The following is a 22,026-nucleotide window of genomic DNA, read 5'->3' on the forward strand; positions in this document are numbered from 1 at the left end:
TAATTTGTAGTGCCCATAATACTGTATCAGCAACAGAATGAGCTGTGTGCTGCCCTATGGCAGACGGCCCACGCTCCACTTTGCCAACACTGCACACCTCAGGCCCTCTCCATGGGCCTCTGGCAATTCATCAACGCTTAGCGCGACAAGAAGCCGAGGACACATCTTTATTATTTTAGCGCAAATGTAAGGTGTTCCATCAATTCTCCTGCCATTTTCAACAGCTTCGTATACAGCTTCTTCTCTTTCTCACTGTCTCTTAGTCCTTGACCCCTTTGAGGTCGGTTCACACAGCTCGCATCACTCTAAGTCGAAGAGGATTTTTGTAAGGGTTTGTGTTATTTAAATATATATAATTTATAATTTAACCTTTATTTAACTAAGAAAGTCAGTTAAGAACAAATTCTTATTTACAATGACGGCCTACCCCGGCCAAACCCTGATGACGCTGGGCCAATTGTGCGCCGCCCTATGGGACTCCCAATCACGGCATGTGATACAGCTTGGATTCGAACCAGGTACTTAGACCGCTGCACAACTCTGGAGCCCCTGAGAGTCACTCCCTTCATATCATGAACTGTTTGAAGTAACAGCGCTAATATAATACATATTTCAAAGCCTTTTTTTGTGGCTTTATCTAAAATGGTTGCCATGCATGTCACCAAGCAGTATGGATACAAGGGTTTTCCTTTTTATTCTCTACCCCTTACCCCCTTCCATCCTTACTCCTTACCCTTCCATTCTTACTCCTTACCCTTCCATCCTTACTCATTACCCTTCCAACAGTTAGGAGAGATCTATAGCCAAGTGTGGTACTGTGTTATCTGCGGTTTGCACAGGTCACAAATACGCAATCAGCAATAAATAGCAATATGCCAGTGCAGTGCATGGGGGACTGATTTTGTGTTTCACCTCTTCTGTTTCAGGCTAAGGACAGCGATGATGATGAAGAAGTTGTCCAGGTTGACCGGGATCACTTCATGGATGAGTTCTTCGAACAGGTCAGTGCAACAAAACAACTGTAATACATGCCATTGAATGGTATAAGAAATATCCTAATTACCATTATTACAAACTTAACCTGGTAGTTCCTGTATCCACACATCTACGGGTCATGTTTAGTAAAAGGGGGCAAAGGGCTAATTAAGGTCTATGCATAGTGTCATAATTGCTGATTAACTGGTAGTAAATGCCTTATAAGTGCCATGTATCTCAAGTTAAGGTGTTACAGTTTAATGTGTTCCCCATTTAATAGTGTTTCCAAGTGCAGTACATATTAATGCCATATCATTAAGGGTGAAATCAGGCCACATAATGTAACAACAAGAAAAGAAAATAGGCCTACTGGCTACATTATCCCCAGGTCATGTTCCCTTCAGCTTTATCTTTCAAAATTGAAAGTGATTAAGAATCATTTCTTTCAACATTCATCCTATGCAACCAGGAACATGCTTTGAGAGGAAAAGGAGGAGGGGCAGGATATGCAAGTAGAGCAACATTATGCTTGGTGTGTTCAAACACAAGAAATGAGAATGACTTGCATACTAATTGATGATCCAATGGCGGGGGAAAGCTAATTAAAGACCAAGGTGTGGAGGATGTAACAGCTTTTATTTCCCTCCCCCTGGGTTTCCTGTGATTTATTTAGGCTAACATGCCAAAATTGGGTGACCTTACTCTTCTTCCTACCATAATAAGACTGCAGTGAATCAATCAACTCTATCAGTGGTATATTTTATATGTTGGAGATGCTGCCAGAACTCTTTATCGCTGAGTGTTAAGTCTTAACGAAGACATTAACACCCTGGACGTCTGACAATATGGCTACAGAGTGCCCCAGCATTTATGGGAGTACAGACAATCTGTGGCTAAAATGTCCAGTAGTTGATTTTGTTTTGTGCAAGACGCTCAGAACGCGGCCTCCATTTCTTTACACAGAGGAATTGTTTTCTCTCTTTGAAAAGTCTGTTAAAGCAAAAACCTTGGAACAGATACACAGTTATCTGCAATACAGCACCAGGAATCGCAAACCAAATCCACAACTCTGGTCCTTGTCTTTTGATCAGCATCTTATCAAGCCTGGAAGACCAGGTAAGCAGACTCTCTGGCCCATCAAGAAGCAGTAGACACTGTTAGTGGGGCCCTGAGGGGCTAGCTGGGATTGAGGACACCTGCCTTTGAAGAGCTCTGCTGCTGCTGCAGGCAGGGTGCAGTTATTGAGCCTGGCTTAGCTGTGCTCCTCACTATCTTATGAGCCGCGGCTCAACTCCTCCGTCCTAGCGGAGACGAATCTGTCTGCTTTACAACGCTCTCCTCTAAAACTATTAAGTGAACACTATAGGGGAAGGGGAATTGGCTCAATCTGGGCTAAACAATGATTCACTATAAAGAATGAGTTGATTCGGTATGCCTTAGCTTCGTTGAGGAAGTAGCTCACAAGCCATTGACATTGAACTCTCTGTCCCCTAGAAAGAAAAATAGGAAGAGCTTGTAATAATTGAGTAGAGAAGGAATAGGAATGCAGAGCACATACATGCTCATATCCATACAGTCAATGCAAAAGTATCCGCATATCCACAAACAGTGCCAAAACACGTCTGTATTGGGAATTGGATTACATAACACATTCAGATGGAGAAGTGGAATGAATGCAGAATGTGTGGTTAGGCTGCTGAGTCTGACTTTGCACAGGCTTTCAGGGGATAGTCAGAAGTTCTTGTAAATGTATTATCTGCAGGCGCCTCTGCACATTCTGTGGGGTTGGAGGAGTTTGAACACCCACCTTTAAAACAGCGGCCATCTTGTATCATACAAATGTTAGATAGAGATATTGGTCCACAACGAGTGACGATATATAGCTAATACTGTAATAAGGTATTAACAATCAAATCAAATGTTACTTGTCACATGCACGTGTTTAGCAGATGTTATTGCGGGTGTATGTATGTAAACAGGTCTCGCTGTGATGTCTCAGTGTGAAAACCATTTATAACATGCAGTTCTCCCAACGATGGCTAAGAATCAAGCCTCCAAACCCTAAGGCAGCAGAGATGATAATTATCAGTCAGTAATTGACTTATGTTTTCTTATGGAGATTCCCCTGCTCTCCCACCCATCAGAAAGTGCTTCCATTGGGTCGTCATGTCAGTCGATGATTGAGTATGTGAGGTAGTCCTGTCCATGATGAGGTTCAGAGGCTCTCAGCTCTCCCAATCTGTACACACATGCTCTCCGTGGGTGGCTGCGGTTGGTCGATTCCATAGAAATATAATTAACTAGAACGGAAAAGCTCCTTCGACCACGGCCATTTGACAGTACACTCATTTAAAGGGTACAGGAATTAAGCCCTCGTGTATGTTGCCTCTGCCCCCTCCTTCTCACTCCCTGTGCAGGTGGAAGAGATCCGAGTCTGTATAGATAAGCTGTCAGAAGATGTGGAGCAGGTCAAGAAGCAGCATAGCGCCATCCTGGCAGCGCCCAACCCTGACGAAAGTAAGTCTCGCCACATCCATGAGCCCGAATGGATACTTTTAAGATGGGGGCCAATTCCATACCAGTTCCATACTACTTTCCCTCAGTCCTTATGGACTCCACCTTGCAGCACTGACAGGACTGGATAGGTAGAAGTGATATGCCAGAAAATTCAATATTGCTTTCCTGTTTACTATCTGTATCAAATCCTTTCAGGTCTGTGTGAGGGGGAGTCAGGAAGGGCCTGAGGATAGCGGAGACAGATTGGTTTAAGTGTGTGTGTGACCCTGGCGATATACCTGTGGGAGGCACTCCACCCACGCACCCAGTGAATGTGACCCCACCCACGCATCTCTTACTGAGTCACACCCGGCCCACGCACACACACCCGGCCAACACACACGACTCAACAAATTCATTTGCAAGGGTGGGACTCCACCCACTGGTTGACGAGGGTTCACCACCACACTCATTGAATACGCAAGGAAAAGTTTTTTTGTATTTTGTGTTTATTGTGACAATATTATCACTATTATAACATATTTTAAACTTACGGTCAATGAAGACAGCACTTAAATTTGCCCTAATATGAAATGAAGTTGTTTTTAGGCAGGCTTTCAAAAAAAGAAGAGCACTAAGGTATTACCTTGCATAGCACTTATACGTGTACAATAAAACAGACATGAAGATGTGTATAAATATTTAAATAATATTGTATTTTCTCCAATAATTTGATTGATATCCAATCTTGTTAACCTTCAACCACTGCTTTTAGGCCCTGATGACTGTCTGGCATTTTGTCAAAACCTCAATAGGGCCCAAAATATGCCACAATCAATCAGTCAAAAAACGTACAGTGGAAGATGCTTCAGAAAATGGCCCCTTCATTGTTGCCGTGCTGCTGTAGGGCCGTGCGGTTGTTAGGAGATGAGTGTAGTATGTTCTTCCGAGTTCACAGTGACCCAGGCTGCTAGTGACTCAACTGGAGTGAATGAATGTTTCATTGCTAATATTAGGCCTTGTCAGACAACCTCTAGTCTGTGTTAACCCAGAGTCTCAGGGCAGGCAGTGGCACAATACCTCCTGTAGCCTCATCACGGAATCCTTCAGATCTCACTTCCTTTTCTCACACGTTCACGTCCCTTTTATTGCCCAATCACTTTTATTGTGGCTCTTCAATGTGTTTTTGTGCACCATTTTTTTTTCTTCTGCCTTATGATTTCAATATTTGATTTGAATTTCTACACATGCATGTTTTATCTTATGTAATGTTGTTGGACTGTTTCTGTCTTTTTCTGTCTGTCTTTTGTTCCTCCCCCCCCTCCCCCTTTCCCTTCCTTTTTTTTCTTGTCATGCATGCTTCATGAAGGACTTGCTCCAGGGGACTAGTTGTCGGAGTTCAGTTTTTGTGAGTGAGCTAGCTGGTTACTAGTTATCTACCCAGGTGGTTTAACTAGTAAGTACGTGGTTGCTGTGCTATGTGTGTGTGTGTTGTCGGATTTCTTTATTTGATAAACGTGGTGAATCTGGCCATTTGGAACATTTCTTTGTAACTAAAGTGTCTGAGTAGGAAGATATTTGCTTACATATACAGTTGAAGTCAGATGTTTACGTACAGCAAATACATTTAAACTCAGTTTTTCACCATTTCTGACATTAAATCCTAGTAACAATTCCCTGTTTTAGGTCAGTTAGGATCGTCACTTTATTTTATGAATGTGAAATGTCAGAATAACTTTAAAGAGAATGATTTTATTTCAGCTTTTATTTCTTTGATCACATTCCCTGTGGGTCAAGAAGTTTACGTACACTCAATTAGTATTTGGTAGCATTGCCTTTAAAAAAATTTTTTACTTGGGTCAAACGTTTCAGGTAGACTTCCACAAGCTTCCCACAATAAGTTGGGTGAATTTTGGCCCAGTCCTCCTGACATAGTTGGTGTAACTGAATCAGGTTTGTAGGCCTCCTAGCTCGCACACACTTTTTCAGTTCTGCCCACAAATTTTCTATAGGATTAAGGTAAGGGCTTTGTGATGGCCACTTCAATACCTTGACTTTGTTGTCCTTAAGCCATTTTGCAACAACTTTGAAAGTATGCTTGGGGTCATTGTCCATTTGGAAGACCCATTTGCAACCAAGCTTTAACTTCCTGATGACTTGAGATGTTGCTTCAATATATCCACATAATTTTCCTGCCTCATGATTCTATCTATTTTGTGAAGTGCACCAGTCCCTCCTGCAGCAAAGCACCCCCACAACATGATGCTGCCACCCCCGTGCTTCACAGTTGGGATGGTGTTCTTCGGGCTTGCAAGCATACCCCTTTTTCCTCCAAACATAACGATGGTCATTATCGCCAAACAGTTCTATTTTTGTTTCATCAGACCAGAGGACATTTCTCCAAAAAGTACGATCTTTGTCCCCATGTGCAAACCGTAGTCTGGCTTTTTAATCGCGGTTTTAGAGCAGTGGCTTCTTTCTTGCTGAGTGGCCTTTCAGGTTATGTCGATATAGGACTCGTTTTACTGTGGATATAGATACTTTTTTTTACCCATTTCCTCCAGCATCTTCACAAAGTCCTTTGCTGTTGTTCTGGGATTGATTTGTACTTTTCACACCAAAGTACTTTCATCTCTAGGAGGCAGAACGCATCTCCTTCCTGAGCGGTATGACGGCTGCGTGGTCCCATGGTGTTTATACTTGCATACTATTGTTTGTAAAGATGAACGTGGTACCTTCAGGCGTTTGGAAATTGCTCCCAAGGATGAATCTGACTTGTGGAGGTCTACAAAGTTTTTCTGAGGTCTTGGCTGATTTCTTTTGATTTTCGCATGATGTCAAGCAAAGAGGCACTGAGTTTGAAGGTAGGCCTTGAAATACATCCACAGGTACACCTCCAATAGACTCAAATTATGTCAATTAGCCTATTAGAAGCTTGATTTGTGGAGTTTCCCAAGCTGCACAGTCAACTTCTTGTATGTCAACTTCTAACCCACTGGAATTGTGATACAGTGAATTATAAGTGAAATAATCTGCCTGTTAACAATTGTTGGAAAAATTCATTGTGTCATGCACAAAGAAGTTGTCCTAACCGACTTGCCAAAACTATAGTGTATTCACAGAAACATAATATCTTTAGATTCGCTGTAATTATTGATTATATTAAATATTCCAACTCAGACAGTAAGTATGTTGTCTCTACAGAATTGCTGGCATATTTCTGTTTCTGTTATGTTTTTTTTATAATATTCATGTGTTCTAGCTTAATATTACATGGATGTCCTCAAAATGAACCAAAAGCTTAAATTTGGCCAATCCCTATGCCAAGCCATTCCAAATAATGTTTGGCAGTCAGTGGACGATACAAAATGCATTCCAATGTACTCCCTTGAATAATGCATGCTGGGAAGTGTAGTTGCTTACTGAAGAAATCCGTGGAGAGAAACCATCTTCATTTATCATTAGTTGGAAACCCAACGCTGTAGCCTGTAGTTATTCAGAATGCACTGTGGACTTGGCAACGGGGACATGTTTAAATCTCATGCCTCTCTCCAATCATGGCCGAAGGGCATCTCCATAATGTATAGTGAACTCCCGAGGAATCCCTCCATTTGAGTTGAGCACTGAATTCACTTATCACGTTACACACAGGGTGTACACAAGGACAGGGCGGACCTGTCAACGGAAGGCAATACACAGCAGCCAAAATATTTAGTAAGCTTTTTAGTTGTAGTCTACATCCAGTTACACGTACACACATAAAATGCCTTATAGGTTAGGGTTCAGGGTTTTTTCTTAGAGGGCAAAAGCTAAATCTTTCAACTGAAATGGCTTTGTGTTGTAGCTAGCTCATGTGTTTTGAAATATAAATCACGGATGCTAGTCCCAGACAACAGTATTGACCCACAAGGAGGTGTCGTTGTGTGCAAATATGAGTTGCCAGTTCAGTAACATAGGACACTTTTTGCTTTTGGGACAATCGATAGACAGGTAAAGTGCAGAGGCATAGAGTAGCTACAGGACATGTAATACACAAACATTTAGTTCAAAAACAGCACAGGATTCAAAACAAAACACAACCCAGCAAGCAATGCTTCCAGTGTTTACCTACTGCATGAAGTACCAGACAGGCGCTTGTTAGCATCTGATTGGTTTGTTGATAGCACCTAAACATTGCCCAGTAATTACAGGCTAATTGGCACTAACTAACTCTAAATATACCCCAATCAAATATCACAAAACTACAATGGCTTTCCTTGCTGATACAGTACATTGAAAGGTAATTCTCTTATCTGTGTTTTCTGTATACAAATGACTGGTTATCTTAATTTTACTGTAAATATCTCATTGATTTACTTGTGATGGACAGAACAGTCCCTACATTTCAATGCACATAATAATGCTAGAGAGCAGTGTTAGAATACTGTATGACTGTAGCAGCCTACTGTTGTCTATATGATGAATATCCTTTTCTACCACAAAAATGTGATTTTAAATTATATTATTTTCGCGTGTTGAATGATTCATTGTAAACATTTCCAATTTCCGACTAATTTCTGACTTTTTGGTTACACTTTTGGGTTCCATGAAGAGCCCTCTACATGGAACCAAAAAGGGTTCCTCAAAGGGTTCTCCTATGGGGACAGCCGAAGAACCCTTTTAGATTCTAAGATAGCACCTTTTTTTCTAAGAGTGTACTTCCTGGCTTCACATAATTAGATATGTTGTTTATTCATGGTTCATGAGGTACGAGGCTACAAGGCCCATGTTTTAAGATTAACCAGAGGATTTAGGTGCTGCACTCTTGTGAAAACTCTTATCTGAGGTAAAGCGCAAACTATCTTATTGAGCCAACAGCCAAATTACAACACGAGAGAAACATGCCGGCAATTAACTCATTAGTTATGTATAATCATGGGTAGACGTTATACATTTATTGTAGATCAACAAATTATGCATATGAGTTTCTATTACCAGTTAATGATGTGTTAGGAGATAGTCTTCTTGTTGGTGGAGTGTTCTGGAAAACAGACTTTTGCACTAGACTAGACGAGAGTGTTGGGGTGTTTGCGGAGGTGGGGCGATAGAGAAGGGAGTGATTGAGGGAATTACGGGTGCGAAGGAAGGAGAGGATGAGGTACTGTAGGAAGTGAAGTGGGTGGGTGGGGGGGAGGGGGAGGGAGGGAGGGAGGGAGGGGAGGGAGGGAGGGAGGGAGGGAGGGAGGGAGGGAGGGAGGGAGGGAGGGAGGGAGGGAGGGAGGGAGGGGGAGGGAGGAGGGAGGGAGGGAGGGAGGGAGGGAGGGAGGGAGGGAGGGAGGGAGAGGAGGGAGGGAGGGAGGGAGGGAGGGAGGGAGGGAGGGAGGGAGGGAGGGAGGGAGGGAGGGAGGGAGGGAGGGAGGGAGGGAGGGAGGGAGGGAGGGAGGAGGAGAGGAAGAGAGGAGAGACAGAAAGGGCTGAGCTGGTTTCCAGTGACTGAATGAATGGCACTGCAGCGGTAATAAATCAGCCCAAACACTGCAGCTGAGTCCCACACACAGGCTTATTAACACACTGACTTTAAAACACTGTCACACACACTCATCCACTCCAACCTACACAATCCCATATTCTTAGTCAAGATAATAAAACTGATGAATAAACCGATTATACACATACAATATCTCTTCTCAATTCGCCCACTTGTATGTTTGCATACTGTTACATACATGAGAGTATTTGCAATATCACTCACATATGGTACATTCATTTACTGACAATCTAAGTTGTTTTACAAGTGGTACTGTAATTGACACAGGTTGTGAATTGCGATATCTGAATATCGTTGCCATAATGTTACGACATGGAACACAATGTTGAGCGTTGCATAATTCTGTCTCTCTTTCTGTATCTCAGAGACCAAGCAGGAGTTGGAGGACCTCACAGCTGACATCAAGAAGACAGCCAATAAAGTTCGCTCAAAATTAAAAGGTAAGTATATAATGAAAATGGAAAATGTTGTGTGAAACACTGGAAAACATTGCATCTGAAAAACACCATGTCAACCAATACCACACGGTGTTAAGTTGTCCACGCCTCAGCTAGATGTTGAACACAAGATTAGAACCTCTTGGCTATGAAGGAAATGATGTCAACCCGACCCTATATATTTTTTCCATTTTCAATCTGAACTCGGTACTAAAACACTTGCTCAGAGCCAGAACACTTGCTTCACTAGATTACCTGACTAGAACACTGATGGACAGATAAAGCCATTTATGTAATGGCAACAGCCGATTTCTATAGCGCAAATAAAAACACAAGACAATGTTTAGTCTTTATCAGCCCCTTAAATCAGAGTGTGTTTGGCCTCAAGGGAGTCCCCATGATTTCAGGCCCAACATACTAAAACAAAATGGTTACAATGGACAAAAAGAAAGATATTTGTTACATCTAGTGGCCCCCTGCAATAACGTCAAATGAGCGTCTCGGGGACTTTTGTTAAGGACAAGAGTCAACTGGGGTCAGTGTATCATTTCCAACAATTGTATTTTTAATGAGGGGAGAATTATAGCTAAGAGCAAAGCTGAGACGGCTAAATGTTAACTGCATTGAGAGTTAACAGTTCAAGGACATTCCTGCATTAATGTGTGGCGGTCGAGCAGTGAATTCATCTATCTGGGAGTTCCAACCAACCATTCGCCCCAACACACATCCCATTCACGCTCGCACATGCACACTGAAAACTGCTTTCATGGTGCATATCGGTCTATAATTGCAATCCCCACAATGTCTTTCTGTTTTTGTCCTTCAACAAACATGGATCTGCTTTTCATGTTTTAGTTTTCCATATGTATCTCGAACGCACAGACAAATATTTGCAATATGTTGAGTGTACAGAACATTCTGCCGTCTTGCAAGTGTGTGTTTGTTTGAACCTTAGCCGCGACATCGTTTGTAAGTACAATAGCCTCTCTCATGTGGTAGATTTATAATATAAGTGAGTAGGAAGTAAAGGTCACAACAGAGAGCATACAAAAATCTTGGACACTCTTTGATTTGACGCTATACAGAATAAAAATGCAGAATTTGTCAAATGATCTATTTTTTTAAGTATCATTACTGTACTTTTCAACCCTACCCACTGTGAACACGTGAATATATGCAAATCATTTGGCAATTAAATCAGCTCGTCAGCTGCCTAGTTATACATACAGTAGAGAACAGAGAATATACTTCAGGGGTTTTGCTGTAGAAAATAGGTTGTCTGGTGATCTCTCTTCCCCCAAGGGGGATATTGTAAAAAGCAAAGTCGCAATGGAGCAGACATCACTCTTGTCATCCGAACGCCTTCTGCCTCCAGCCTCTGCCCTCAGACTGCCAGCATGTCAGGTCGCATATCAGTTGACACCGGGTTCTAGGAGCGATATGTTGCTTTGCTCAACATTTCTTAATAACTAATAAAGTGAGAATTGACCAATGTCCTTTAAAAACTGTAATAGGTCTTGATGGTGTAGCAATTTATATTTTCGCCTTCTTAGGAATGCTGTCCTGTGCCTCATAAAATTGTATTGAAAATGCTTTTTTACAAATGTAAGAACTACCATTTATAGTTGCTCACCAGTCTAGTTTGTAAATGAAGAAGCAACCTCTTTAGACTCCCAATACACTGAATGGTGCATTCAACCACCATCAGTACAGCAAAAGTAATAACATTCAGATGAATTGAATGCCAAGCTGCATTATACACTGCGCTCCAAAAATGCACCATTTTCCATCAGACCTCGTGTGAAAGATCAACTTAGGTTGACAGGCGACCTCTACACTATGCTACTACTCTGCTTCCTTGTAGAGTATGTAATGCGGTAGCTTTGCAGTCCAGGAGAGAGAAGCAGCTCCTGTGTCATCCAGCCAGACAAAGTGTTTAACCAGCAGAACAACAATGATCAAATGACCTTTCAACCAGCCAAGTAGAGTGTTGATATTTACTGAAAGACAAGTAAACCCCTTGTTTAAAGACCACATTAAGGAGACCCCCCTCCCCCCCTTGGCATTATTATGCAAATCAGCTGAGTCATGACACAGTGGAAAATGAAAAGGCAGCAAGCCAGAGGAAGTGCCTCACCGGGGAGCGCTGCTGTACTGTAGCTAGGTAGCTGACCAACCGTAGATCCACCACTAAAGATAGATGCTCAACTATACTGTAGCTTCTCTGGATTGGTCAGGATGTTATGCAATGATAGGGAAACCATCGTAGAGAGATACTGTATGACCTCATAGATGCTGTGGGTAAGTACTCTATAGATGCCCTGCGTTATCCACATTACCACACGTGCACTACACAAGATACACGACTAAAGATAGGTCAAGAATACGTAACATAAAATGGATCATTTCAGAGACACAAACTAAAACAAATCATACTTATTATATGTAGTTGATACCAATATACCTGAAGCACCACGAGGCACATCTCAAACGTCTCAGTGTACAACCCACTCGCTGCTGATAGACCACTACTAAGATACTATACAAACGTGCACAAGAGGTCTGATTTTGGGACTTGACTTCAAATACCGGTAGGAGTTTTAGACTAATCTCATTTGACGTATAAGCTCCCTCTGAAGACAGATAGGAAACCGATCAATCAAAGGTGCTGAGTCGCATTCCTCTAGCTTCGTTCTTTATTTTGGTCCAATAATCTAGAAGACTCCCACTCATCTGGGTTGTTTCTTCTAAATTGCATCACAAAATACTTTGATGCTGAGAGAGAGCTTCCTCTATCAAATGTAATGAACGGTGATGGGACGTTGGCATCTGGGCACCATGCAGTAGCAACAAAGCATCCAATCAGCAATATGGAAATCTCATTTGTTATTGATCTAAGGTGGGTTCAAAGTTGGCCTAGCTTATAGGAAGAGTATGCGCCATATGGTGAGGCAATTAATCTGGAATATAACTCTATGTTATTTATTTTAATTTTATTTATTTAACCAGGCAAGTCAGTTAAGAACAAATTCTTATTTTACCATGATGGCCTACCTCTAACCCTCCCCTAACCCGGATGATGCTGGGACAAATGTGTGCCACCCTATGGGACTCCTGATCATGGCTGATACCGGGATCGAACTAGGGTCTGTAGTGACACCTCTAGCACTGAGTTGCTTTGCCTTAGACCGCTGCGCAACTCGGGAGCCTAAAAGAGGTTAAGAGGTGGAGATATTGTGAGGTGGGTTGTACAGTTATATTGACAATCTTATGAAGCTTAATGAAGCCTTTACAAATCCTACATAGATGATTCACAAATGCAAATGTTATACTATGGGTGATATAATAGGTCCCATAATCTGGTGCTTTCGTTTGACATTCTTTTATTTCTCCATTTTCTCTTTATTGTTTTTGAAAATGCTCTTGGGGAAGGTCACACAGAGAGAGAGAGAAACCCCATGTTAAACGATGGTGCACAAAAGATGTTTGAATAATCACATACAGTACACAATAGATTATATTGGGAATCACATTATCTCGTAGTTGTGAGAAACCCAACATTTGTCCATAAATATGTAACAGGAATTACCTTTTTTTTCAAAAGCTTTTTAAGGACACTGCCTCTATTTAAAATGGTCTTGTCAGAATCCCCCGAATGTGTTATTTGGGATCAATATTTTATAGTTTTGGGAACATTGTATTTGTTCAAAAGGAGATGATATGTCATAAACTGACAGTTTGACATCCCAAAATCCTGCTATTTCTCTGTTTTGCTGATCCAAATTGAATGCATCAAGGGCATTTTACACAGTTACATCACATTTAGAACAAAACTGGAAAATAATGTTTGGTTTGTGGTCAGCAACACTATGGGCCCGATTCACACTTAGGAAATCTATTCCTTTTTGACGCATTTTGATTTAAAGTGCAACTGCCCCTAAAAAGCAACTTCTCGTGTTGAAAATGGCCTACAGTGTCTTCAGAAAGTATTCACACCCCTTGAATTGTTCCACATTTTGTTGTGTTACAATCTGAATTTGAAATGGACTACATTCAGATTTTGTGTCACTGATCTACACACAATACCCATAATGTCAAAGTGGAATAATGTTTTTAGAAATGTTTACAAATGAATAACATTTTAAGTTGAAATGTCTTGAGTCAATAAGCATTCAATCCTTTTGTTATGGCAAGCCTAAATAAGTTCAGGACTAAAAATGTGCTTAACAAGGCATATAACATGATTTTTAAATGACTACCCCATCTCTGTACCCCATATATACAATTATTTGTGAGGGCCCTAAGTCGAGTAGTGAATTCCAAGCACAGATTCAACCACAAAGACCAGGGAGATTTTCCTATGGTTCTCAAAGAAGGGCAGCTATTGGTAGATGGGTAAAAAAAAAGAAGACATTGAATATCCCTTTGAGCATGGTGCAGTTATTAATTACACTTTGGATGGGATTTCAATATACCCACTCACTACAAAGATACAGGCGCCCTTCCTAAATCATTTTCCGGAGGTGGAGGAAAGCGCTCAGTGAAAAGAAGGAAAACATGTTCCAAAACAAAAAGGCAAAAAGGCACTAAAGTAATACTGCAAAAAATGTGGCAAAGAAATGAACTTTTTGTCCTCAATACAAAGTGTTATGTTTAGGGCAAATCTGAGTACCACTCTACTTATTTACAAGAATGGTGGTGGCTGCTTCACGTTATGGGTATGCTTGCCATCTGCAAGGACTAAGGATTTTTTGGGGGATAAAAAGAAACAGAATAGAGCTAAGCACATGCAAAATCATTGAGGAAACCTAGTTCAGTCTGCTTTCCAACAGACACTGGGAGATAAATGCACCTTTCAGCGGGATAATAACCTAAAACATAAGGCCAAATACACACTGGAGTTGCTTACCAAGAGGCCCTAACCACATAAAGTGAAGTGCTACAAAAAAAGGTTTTCATGTGATCATATGTGAAGTTAATATGATAACGTGACGACACGTAAAGCAACCTGTGATAACATGAAACTACACGTGAAAACGTGATCACAGGTGAAGTGTTCCATGAACACAGGTTTTATTTTTGACATTTTATATGAAATCATGTGATTTTCCACATGTGAAATCATGTGTTTTTTTCTGTAAGGACGGCATTGAATGTTCCTCAGTTGCACAGTTACAGTTTTGCCTTAAATCGGCTTGAATATCTATGGCTAGACTTGAAAATGGTTTTCTAGCAATGATCAACAACCAATTTGACAGAGCTTGAAGAATTTTGAAAATAATAATGTGCAAATGTTGCACAATCCAGCTGTGCAAAGCTCTTAGAGACTTACCCAGAAAGACTCACAGCTGTAATCGCTGCCAAAGGTGGTTCTACAAAGTATTGACTCAGCAGTGGGAATACTTATGTAAATGAGATATTACATTATTTAATTTTCAATAAATTAGCAAAAATGTCTAAAAACATGTTTTTACTTTGTCATTATGGGTATTGGGTGTAAAATAAACCCACAATCCATAGTGAATTCAGGCTGTAACACAACAAAATGTGGAATAACTCAAGGGGTGTGAATACTTTCTGAAGGTACTGTATATTTATAATCCCTTTATCCAAACTGATTATTCATTTACCTAGGTCTTATCAATAGCCCTTATCAATTTATGAATTACAGTGCATGGAGATTGGTGTTATTTCTATCGTAAAGTACATATTTTTCCAGTTGGAACCGACAGGTTGCTCGACCTTATTAATGATTTCCTTGCACATAAAGGTGGCAGAATTATAAGGGAATTAAGTCAAGGTCAGAATACAGCGTATCGGTAAACACACCTCTGCCACACCTCCAGTTCTATGATCTCCCCCCAAACGAACAGCTGGTTTAAGTTCAAGGTCAGAATATACGCTTAGAGGGAAAAGTACATAAAAAGGGAATTAAGTTCCATTTACGCCATAACTCGGGTCTGAATTCCCTCTATCAGGTTTGGTACTGTATAATGACACATTAAGTAAAATACCTCTCTGTAAAACAGCATACTTTTATCATTAGGCCTGGGTCTATTTGTAATTGTAGCTTTAGCACATTGCCCATGACATACTAATTGCTCCACCCAAGATGGCGAAATGTTAGCATATTAGCACGCTAGCTATATTACCTGACTGTGATGGGGAAGTAATTGACTGAAGTTCAGTGGAAGATGGGCAATCTCCTTTCCGTTTGGCAGTTCCATTGTTTATTCCTCACAATTTCTTGCCTCTTTCCCAGCAATCGAGCAGAGCATTGAGCAGGAGGAGGGGCTGAACAGATCATCTGCAGACCTGCGAATTCGTAAGACACAGGTGAGTCACTCGCTCGTATCTTCTACACATCCACTGAGGAGATGCCAAGTACCAAAAATGTGTTGATCAAACATAAAGCTGCTGGTGTATCATAAAGACAGAGAATACATGGCTTCACCACAACTTTAGCCTTCTGCCAACTACACTTTGCAGACCTGGCTTTGAAAAAGAAACGAAAACAAATACTGTTTGAATACAAGTCTGGATTTAAAGCCATATTGTTATTGTACCATGTGGCCTGATGCCTACCCATAACACCACTACTTAGGCCTAGAGTATAAATCTTCATATAGTAGGAGACTTAAGGGATACCTCTATGAAGCGGGAGTTCCTAAGGCCTTCATGACCATGGACTGTCATGCACCACTGAATGTAAACGCTCATTGACATCCCTTTATCTTTTGACATGATAGAAAAGATGTTAAATTGATCATGTCATTTCAATGACTGATGAACTAAGTGATTATGTAGCACATAAGAAAGGCCCTATGAAAGATATATTCAAATGCACTTTTAAGATTAAACAACTTGGCATATATCAAGTGTTTTAGAGTCGAAATGTGATTGATTACAGAATGTAATGATTAAAGATTAGGATAAATGTTCTGCTGGCTTGGGGTAGGTCCTCCCGCTTAGGTTGTAACCTGTTCTCGAATTAACCGGTGATGGTGAATGAAGCTTCATTCTCAGATAAAGATTCATTAGGTTTTGACGTCTGTATGAGGACTAATTATCTTTCACATAGAAACACATTTAAAAGCCTTTGTTTAGAGTGACACAAAAACCAAAGGTATATTCTTTGAATATGAAGTGAAATTATGATGGCCCCACATTCTCTGAATGGAAATGTGAAAGATTGTCAGACTGCTCAATGACAAACACTTATCAGTTGTGGCAGGAGGGAGAGTCCTTTTTTACCTTTTACTGTGGTGGGCTAAATCAGGGTCACACAGAGTGTTTCTTGGTAGTTTAAACAAATCTACCTTGAAACCAAATTATACACCTCACACACACATGTTATGGGCTTTAAAAAAGAAGACACCTGTACCCTGTCAGATATAGAGTTGAAATGTATTCAATTTTGAGTTTGCACCCTAAAATGACACATTTTATATACTGAACAAAAAATATAAAGGCAACATGGAACAATTTCAAAGATTTTGCTGAGTTACAGTTCATATAAGGACATCGGTCAATTGAAATAAATTCAATATGCCCTAATCTATGGATTTCACATGACTGGGCAGGGGCCACCCGCTTGGGAGCCAGGCCCACCCAATGGGGAGCCAATTCCACCCGCTTGGGAGCCAGGCCCACCCAATGGGGAGCCAATTCCACCCGCTTGGGAGCCAGGCCCACCCAATGGGGAGCCAGACCCAGCCAATCAGAATTAATTTTTCCCCATAAAAGGGCTTTATCACAGACAGGAATACTCCTCAGTTCCCATGCCCCTCCCCTCAGATGATCCCGCTTGTGTAGGACCCAAATGTGGAGGTCCTGGGCTGACATGATTACATGTGGTCTGCAGTTGAGACCTGTTAGACATACTGCCCAATTCTCTAAAAGGACGTGGTAGAGCAATGAACATTGAATTCTCTAGCAACAGCTCTGGTGGACATTCCTGCAGTCATCATGACAATTGCACGCTCCCTCAAAACTTGAGATATCTGTGGCATTGTGTTGTGTGACAAAACTGCACATTTTAGAGTGGCCTTTTATTATTATTCTCCAGCACAATGTGCACCTGTGTAACGACAATGCTGTTGAATCAGCTTCTTGATATGTCACACCTGTCAGGTGGATAGATTAAATGCTACAATGCTCACTAACAGGGGTGTAAACAAACATTTTAGAGAAATAAACTTGTTGTTGCGTATTGAACATTTCGAGGATCTTTTATTTCAGCTCATGAAACATGGGACCAACACTTTGCATGTTGCGTTTATATTTTTGCTCCGTGAACATCACAGAAGACTGAACTATAACAAAACTGTTTGACATAGAAACACCAGATTTTCAGCAGGTAAAACAAAACAAAAATGTTTAGGAATGATGAATGAATGAAAAATAGTGTTAACATTTCACCCACGAGGCCACTAGTCATTTGACTGCTGGAAAGGGCTGTGGGACCTTTGAATAAGCCACACCACTGCCCTGCAGTGTGAAAAGGAGGTGGTATAACAAGGAGCGACACAGCAACACTACCCAACATTATTCACATACAGTGGGGTCTGAAATGATTGACACCCTTGATAAAGATGAGCAATAATGACTGTATGAAATAAATCATTCAAATACTAAGCTGTACTGTGTGGTCAAAACATTTGGAGAATATGTTATTTTATACTAATACAATTGCTCTAAAAGGTAAGGGTTAAAATTATTGACACCCCCTAAAGATTCTTATAAATAAAGTCATCAAAAGTTTAGTATTTGGTCCAATATTCTTTAGCACGCAATTTCTACATCAAACTTGTTGGATGCATTTGTAGTTCCATTTGGTTGTGTTTCAGATCATTTTGTGCCCGATAGAAATGAATGGAAATAATGTATTGTGTCATTTTGGACTCACTTTTATTATAAATAAGAATAGAATATGTTTCTAAACACTTCTTCATTAATGTGTATGCTACCATGATTATGGATAATCCTGGATGAATTGGGAATAATTGATGAGCGAGAAAGTCACAGAAGGTCAAAAATCATACCAATAGCAGAGGAGTATAAGATTCTTGACCCTCTGTGACATCATTAATTCACGATTCATTCAGGATTATCCATAATGTAGTCGTTGTGTGCTAGGAATATGGGACCATATAATACATTTTGACTGCAGTATTTATAAGAATCTTTAGGCGTGTCAATAGTTTGGACCCCTATCTTTTTGAGAAAAAAATAATGTTACTTGTTAAACAAAGTCATCTCTTTCTCTGAGCAATTGGATTAGTATAAAATAATATAATCCCCCCTATTTTTGAGCATATAACATAGTTCAGTATTTGAATTATTATCAAGGAGTGTCAATCATTTCAGACCCCCCAGTATGCCAATACAAGTACAATGGCAAAGGTGACATTTCCCATATCAGATCACAAGAACAACTCTAGATACTCAGTATAGCCAACCTAAACGTTCAATCAAGCTGTGCACTGAATTGTGCCTTTTTCAAAACAACACCACTTTCTTTTAAACCACCCAAATGTTTATTCATTTGAAATTCAGATCATCTCACTGTGAACCAATGTTCTTCAGAGGTGGCCAGAAAGGACATCTGTCATTGTAGGCTCTTGACTCTCTCAACCACCTGATCCTCTGACTCACTGCCACTAATCCAGCCCCTCTTTCATCCTCACCATAGCTACACTTAGAAAAAACGGGTTCCAAAAGGGTTCTTCGGCTGTCCCATTAGGATAGCCCTTTTTGGTTTGAGGTAGAACCCTTTTTTGTTCCAGGTAGAACTATTTTGGGTTCCTTGTAGAACCATCTGTGTAAAGGGTTCTACCTGAAACCAAAAAGGGTTCTTCAGAGAGTTCTACTATGGGGGCAGCCGAAATAACCCGTCTAGGTTCTAGATAGCACCTTTTTTCTAAGAGTGTACCTTGCCCTTATTCTCTGCCTTGCATTGTTAGTGGGTTATTCAGGCACGCGGAGAAGGAGACACTGCTGGGCTGAATCTCAGGCCTTCCCTCCAGCACACAGAATTGAGCCATCCTTGCTTTGACCCCTGCCTGTATTATTTTCAGCAGTAATTCAACGCACAAGGCTCAGTGATACTCAAGGATCCCCTCTGGTGGTCGGAACGTTCAACTGCCACTGTCATTGACTTTGCAGCATCAGCAAAATCTCTAACGCAGCAGCCATTATTTGAATGGAGGTGCATGTGTGCATACATATGAAGGCGTTTCTGCCATTTTCATCAAGGCTAAGATTGATGTGCACTGCAAATGGCCAATTAGGCATCATCACAGTATCAGATGGTGTTGATCGACCTTATTTGGGGTTTTATTTTCTCCAGTGGCCACTCCCTAACCCCCCCTCCCATCTGTTCTCCCCGTGTCTGTCCATTAGCACTCGACGCTGTCACGCAAGTTTGTAGAGGTGATGACCGAGTACAACACCACGCAGTCCAAATACAGGGACCGCTGCAAGGACCGTATCCAGAGACAGCTGGAGATCAGTGAGTATCTGTAGCCCACCACCATCATAGGGCACAGTTAATACACCACTGACATTAGATACTATACTCTATATCAGGGATCATCAACGAGATTCAGCCACGGGATGATTTTCTGTTGAGCGGATGGTCGGGGGGCCGGAGCATAATTACAAATCATTTGTGGGACTGCAGATTGATCTCCTGAAGCCCAAACAGATCATTTCAAGCCTTGCTTACACTTGTATACAATCACGTGTCTCTCTATTATGCAATCAATATACAATCACGTGTCTCTCTATTATGCTATTATATTTGGGAAGAGATTTCTTCAATTAAAATGAATTGGAGCTGATTTCCTGGTGTTTTTACAGTCTTTTATATCCAACAATTTTTTTTATTTTTATGTCAACTTTTTGGGGGGGTGGGGAGGAGGGCAGAAAAATTGGGGGGCCAAATGATTCCACCCGCGGGCCAAATTCGGTCCGTGGGCCGCCAGTTGGGGAACCCTGCTCTTTATAGTATCTATGTATGGAGATACTATACAAGTACAGTTCATAGTGAATAGAACCATACACAGACATTACAGTATATTGACATTATCAACATAGATTCTCTCTTTTAGGGTGGGTTAGGCCTAGATTTAGTTTAGCATTCTTTGTCAATTACTTTGTTAAAATGGCTGCACAAATACAACACAATTGATTGGTTGATTGATTTAGTGATTGGTAATAAATCAACAAGACTAATGCCATACACACACATGCTGACAGCAGACAGGGTAACACCGACTGACAAGGAGGTACGTTAGTATCTTACACAAGAAATAGCCAGAGTTCTTACTAAATATACACTGGTACCCAACAGCGCAGACACAAAAATGGGCTTTGCAGACGTAAGGATATTTTCAAGGCAGCCCCACTGACCTTCATATGAGACAGACTGGAATTCACAGACAGTGAGTATCCTTTTAATACTGAAGTACACAGATACAAACACTGGCAAGTGTTTCATACACAACTCACAGCCATAGTGACATCTGAGATCCAGACATCAACCAATATTATGCACAGACACAGTATTTTTCAAAAGACTGGGACAGACTTAACAGAATATATCCATTTGAAGTTTATTGAGACGATACTTGGTAGACAAGGGATTTGATTGGCCACATATTAGCCAATGATAATTTGTATAGTCAGAAGAAAAAAACAGAAGACTTCCCTTCATTGTAATTCAGCTCGCACATTTGATTTAAAAGCTGTATTTCCTTTCATATTATTTCATTTTGAATAATATTTTTAGGATACCTTAGAGCTTTAAATTGATCTAGATTATTCTAGACATCTGGTTAGAGATACATGCTCTTTTTTAATTACTGCCCAGAATCTGTGCTGTGCTTCAAATTGGCACTAAAACAGTGGAAATGTGTTGATTTAAATAACTAAACTGTAAGTGCATCAGGCAAAGCATTATGATAATTTGTTGGCAATATATTTCATTGTGTGTGTGTGTGTGTGTGTGTGTGTGTGTGTGTGTGTGTGTGTGTGTGTGTGTGCTCGGCAGCTGGGAGAACAACCACCAACGAGGAGCTGGAGGATATGCTGGAGAGTGGCAAGCTTGCCATTTTCACCGATGATGTGAGTACAACACCTGAGCCAGGCCATTCCCCATGGCAGACATATATCCACAGTGAAGGCATGGGGACCACAGATACTAATAAGCTGTGTGGCTAGTCATAGCTAACTCGCTACATCTGTCACGTTTGCATTCAATAAACTACTGCTATGTTGACTATTATTAGTCCTGATATGATTTTTAACAGAAGAAGAATGTTGATTATTACAGGTGGTAAAAGAACACATCGAATCCTCTTCTCTCCTCATCCTCGGTCTCCTTCTCAACCCTCTGTTTTGGGTCCTTAGATCAAGATGGACTCTCAGATAGACAAGCAGGCTCTGAATGAGATTGAGACCCGACACACTGAGATCATCAAGCTGGAGAACAGCATCCGTGAGCTGCACGACATGTTTGTGGACATGGCCATGCTGGTCGAGAGCCAGGTAAAGTTTTGTTTTTATTTGAAATGTTTTTAAAAGACG

At 40.9% G+C, this 22,026-nt stretch overlaps 1 protein-coding gene across 1 annotated transcript in view; it reads left to right on the forward strand.

Annotated features, from left to right (window-relative positions):
* The window catches only part of LOC112259180 (syntaxin-1B), a 53,228-nt gene that overhangs the window by 28,949 nt on the left and 2,253 nt on the right, over window positions 1–22,026 (forward strand). The window contains exons 2-8 of the mRNA XM_042327344.1: window positions 927–1,001; window positions 3,393–3,492; window positions 9,364–9,438; window positions 15,698–15,771; window positions 19,840–19,948; window positions 21,491–21,564; window positions 21,850–21,987. Coding sequence (XP_042183278.1) covers window positions 927–1,001; window positions 3,393–3,492; window positions 9,364–9,438; window positions 15,698–15,771; window positions 19,840–19,948; window positions 21,491–21,564; window positions 21,850–21,987 — 645 coding nt within the window. The remainder of the gene's footprint in view (window positions 1–926; window positions 1,002–3,392; window positions 3,493–9,363; window positions 9,439–15,697; window positions 15,772–19,839; window positions 19,949–21,490; window positions 21,565–21,849; window positions 21,988–22,026) is intronic.

The sequence above is a fragment of the Oncorhynchus tshawytscha genome, linkage group LG09, assembly GCF_018296145.1.
Source record: "Oncorhynchus tshawytscha isolate Ot180627B linkage group LG09, Otsh_v2.0, whole genome shotgun sequence".
Taxonomy (NCBI): Eukaryota; Metazoa; Chordata; class Actinopteri; order Salmoniformes; family Salmonidae; genus Oncorhynchus; species Oncorhynchus tshawytscha.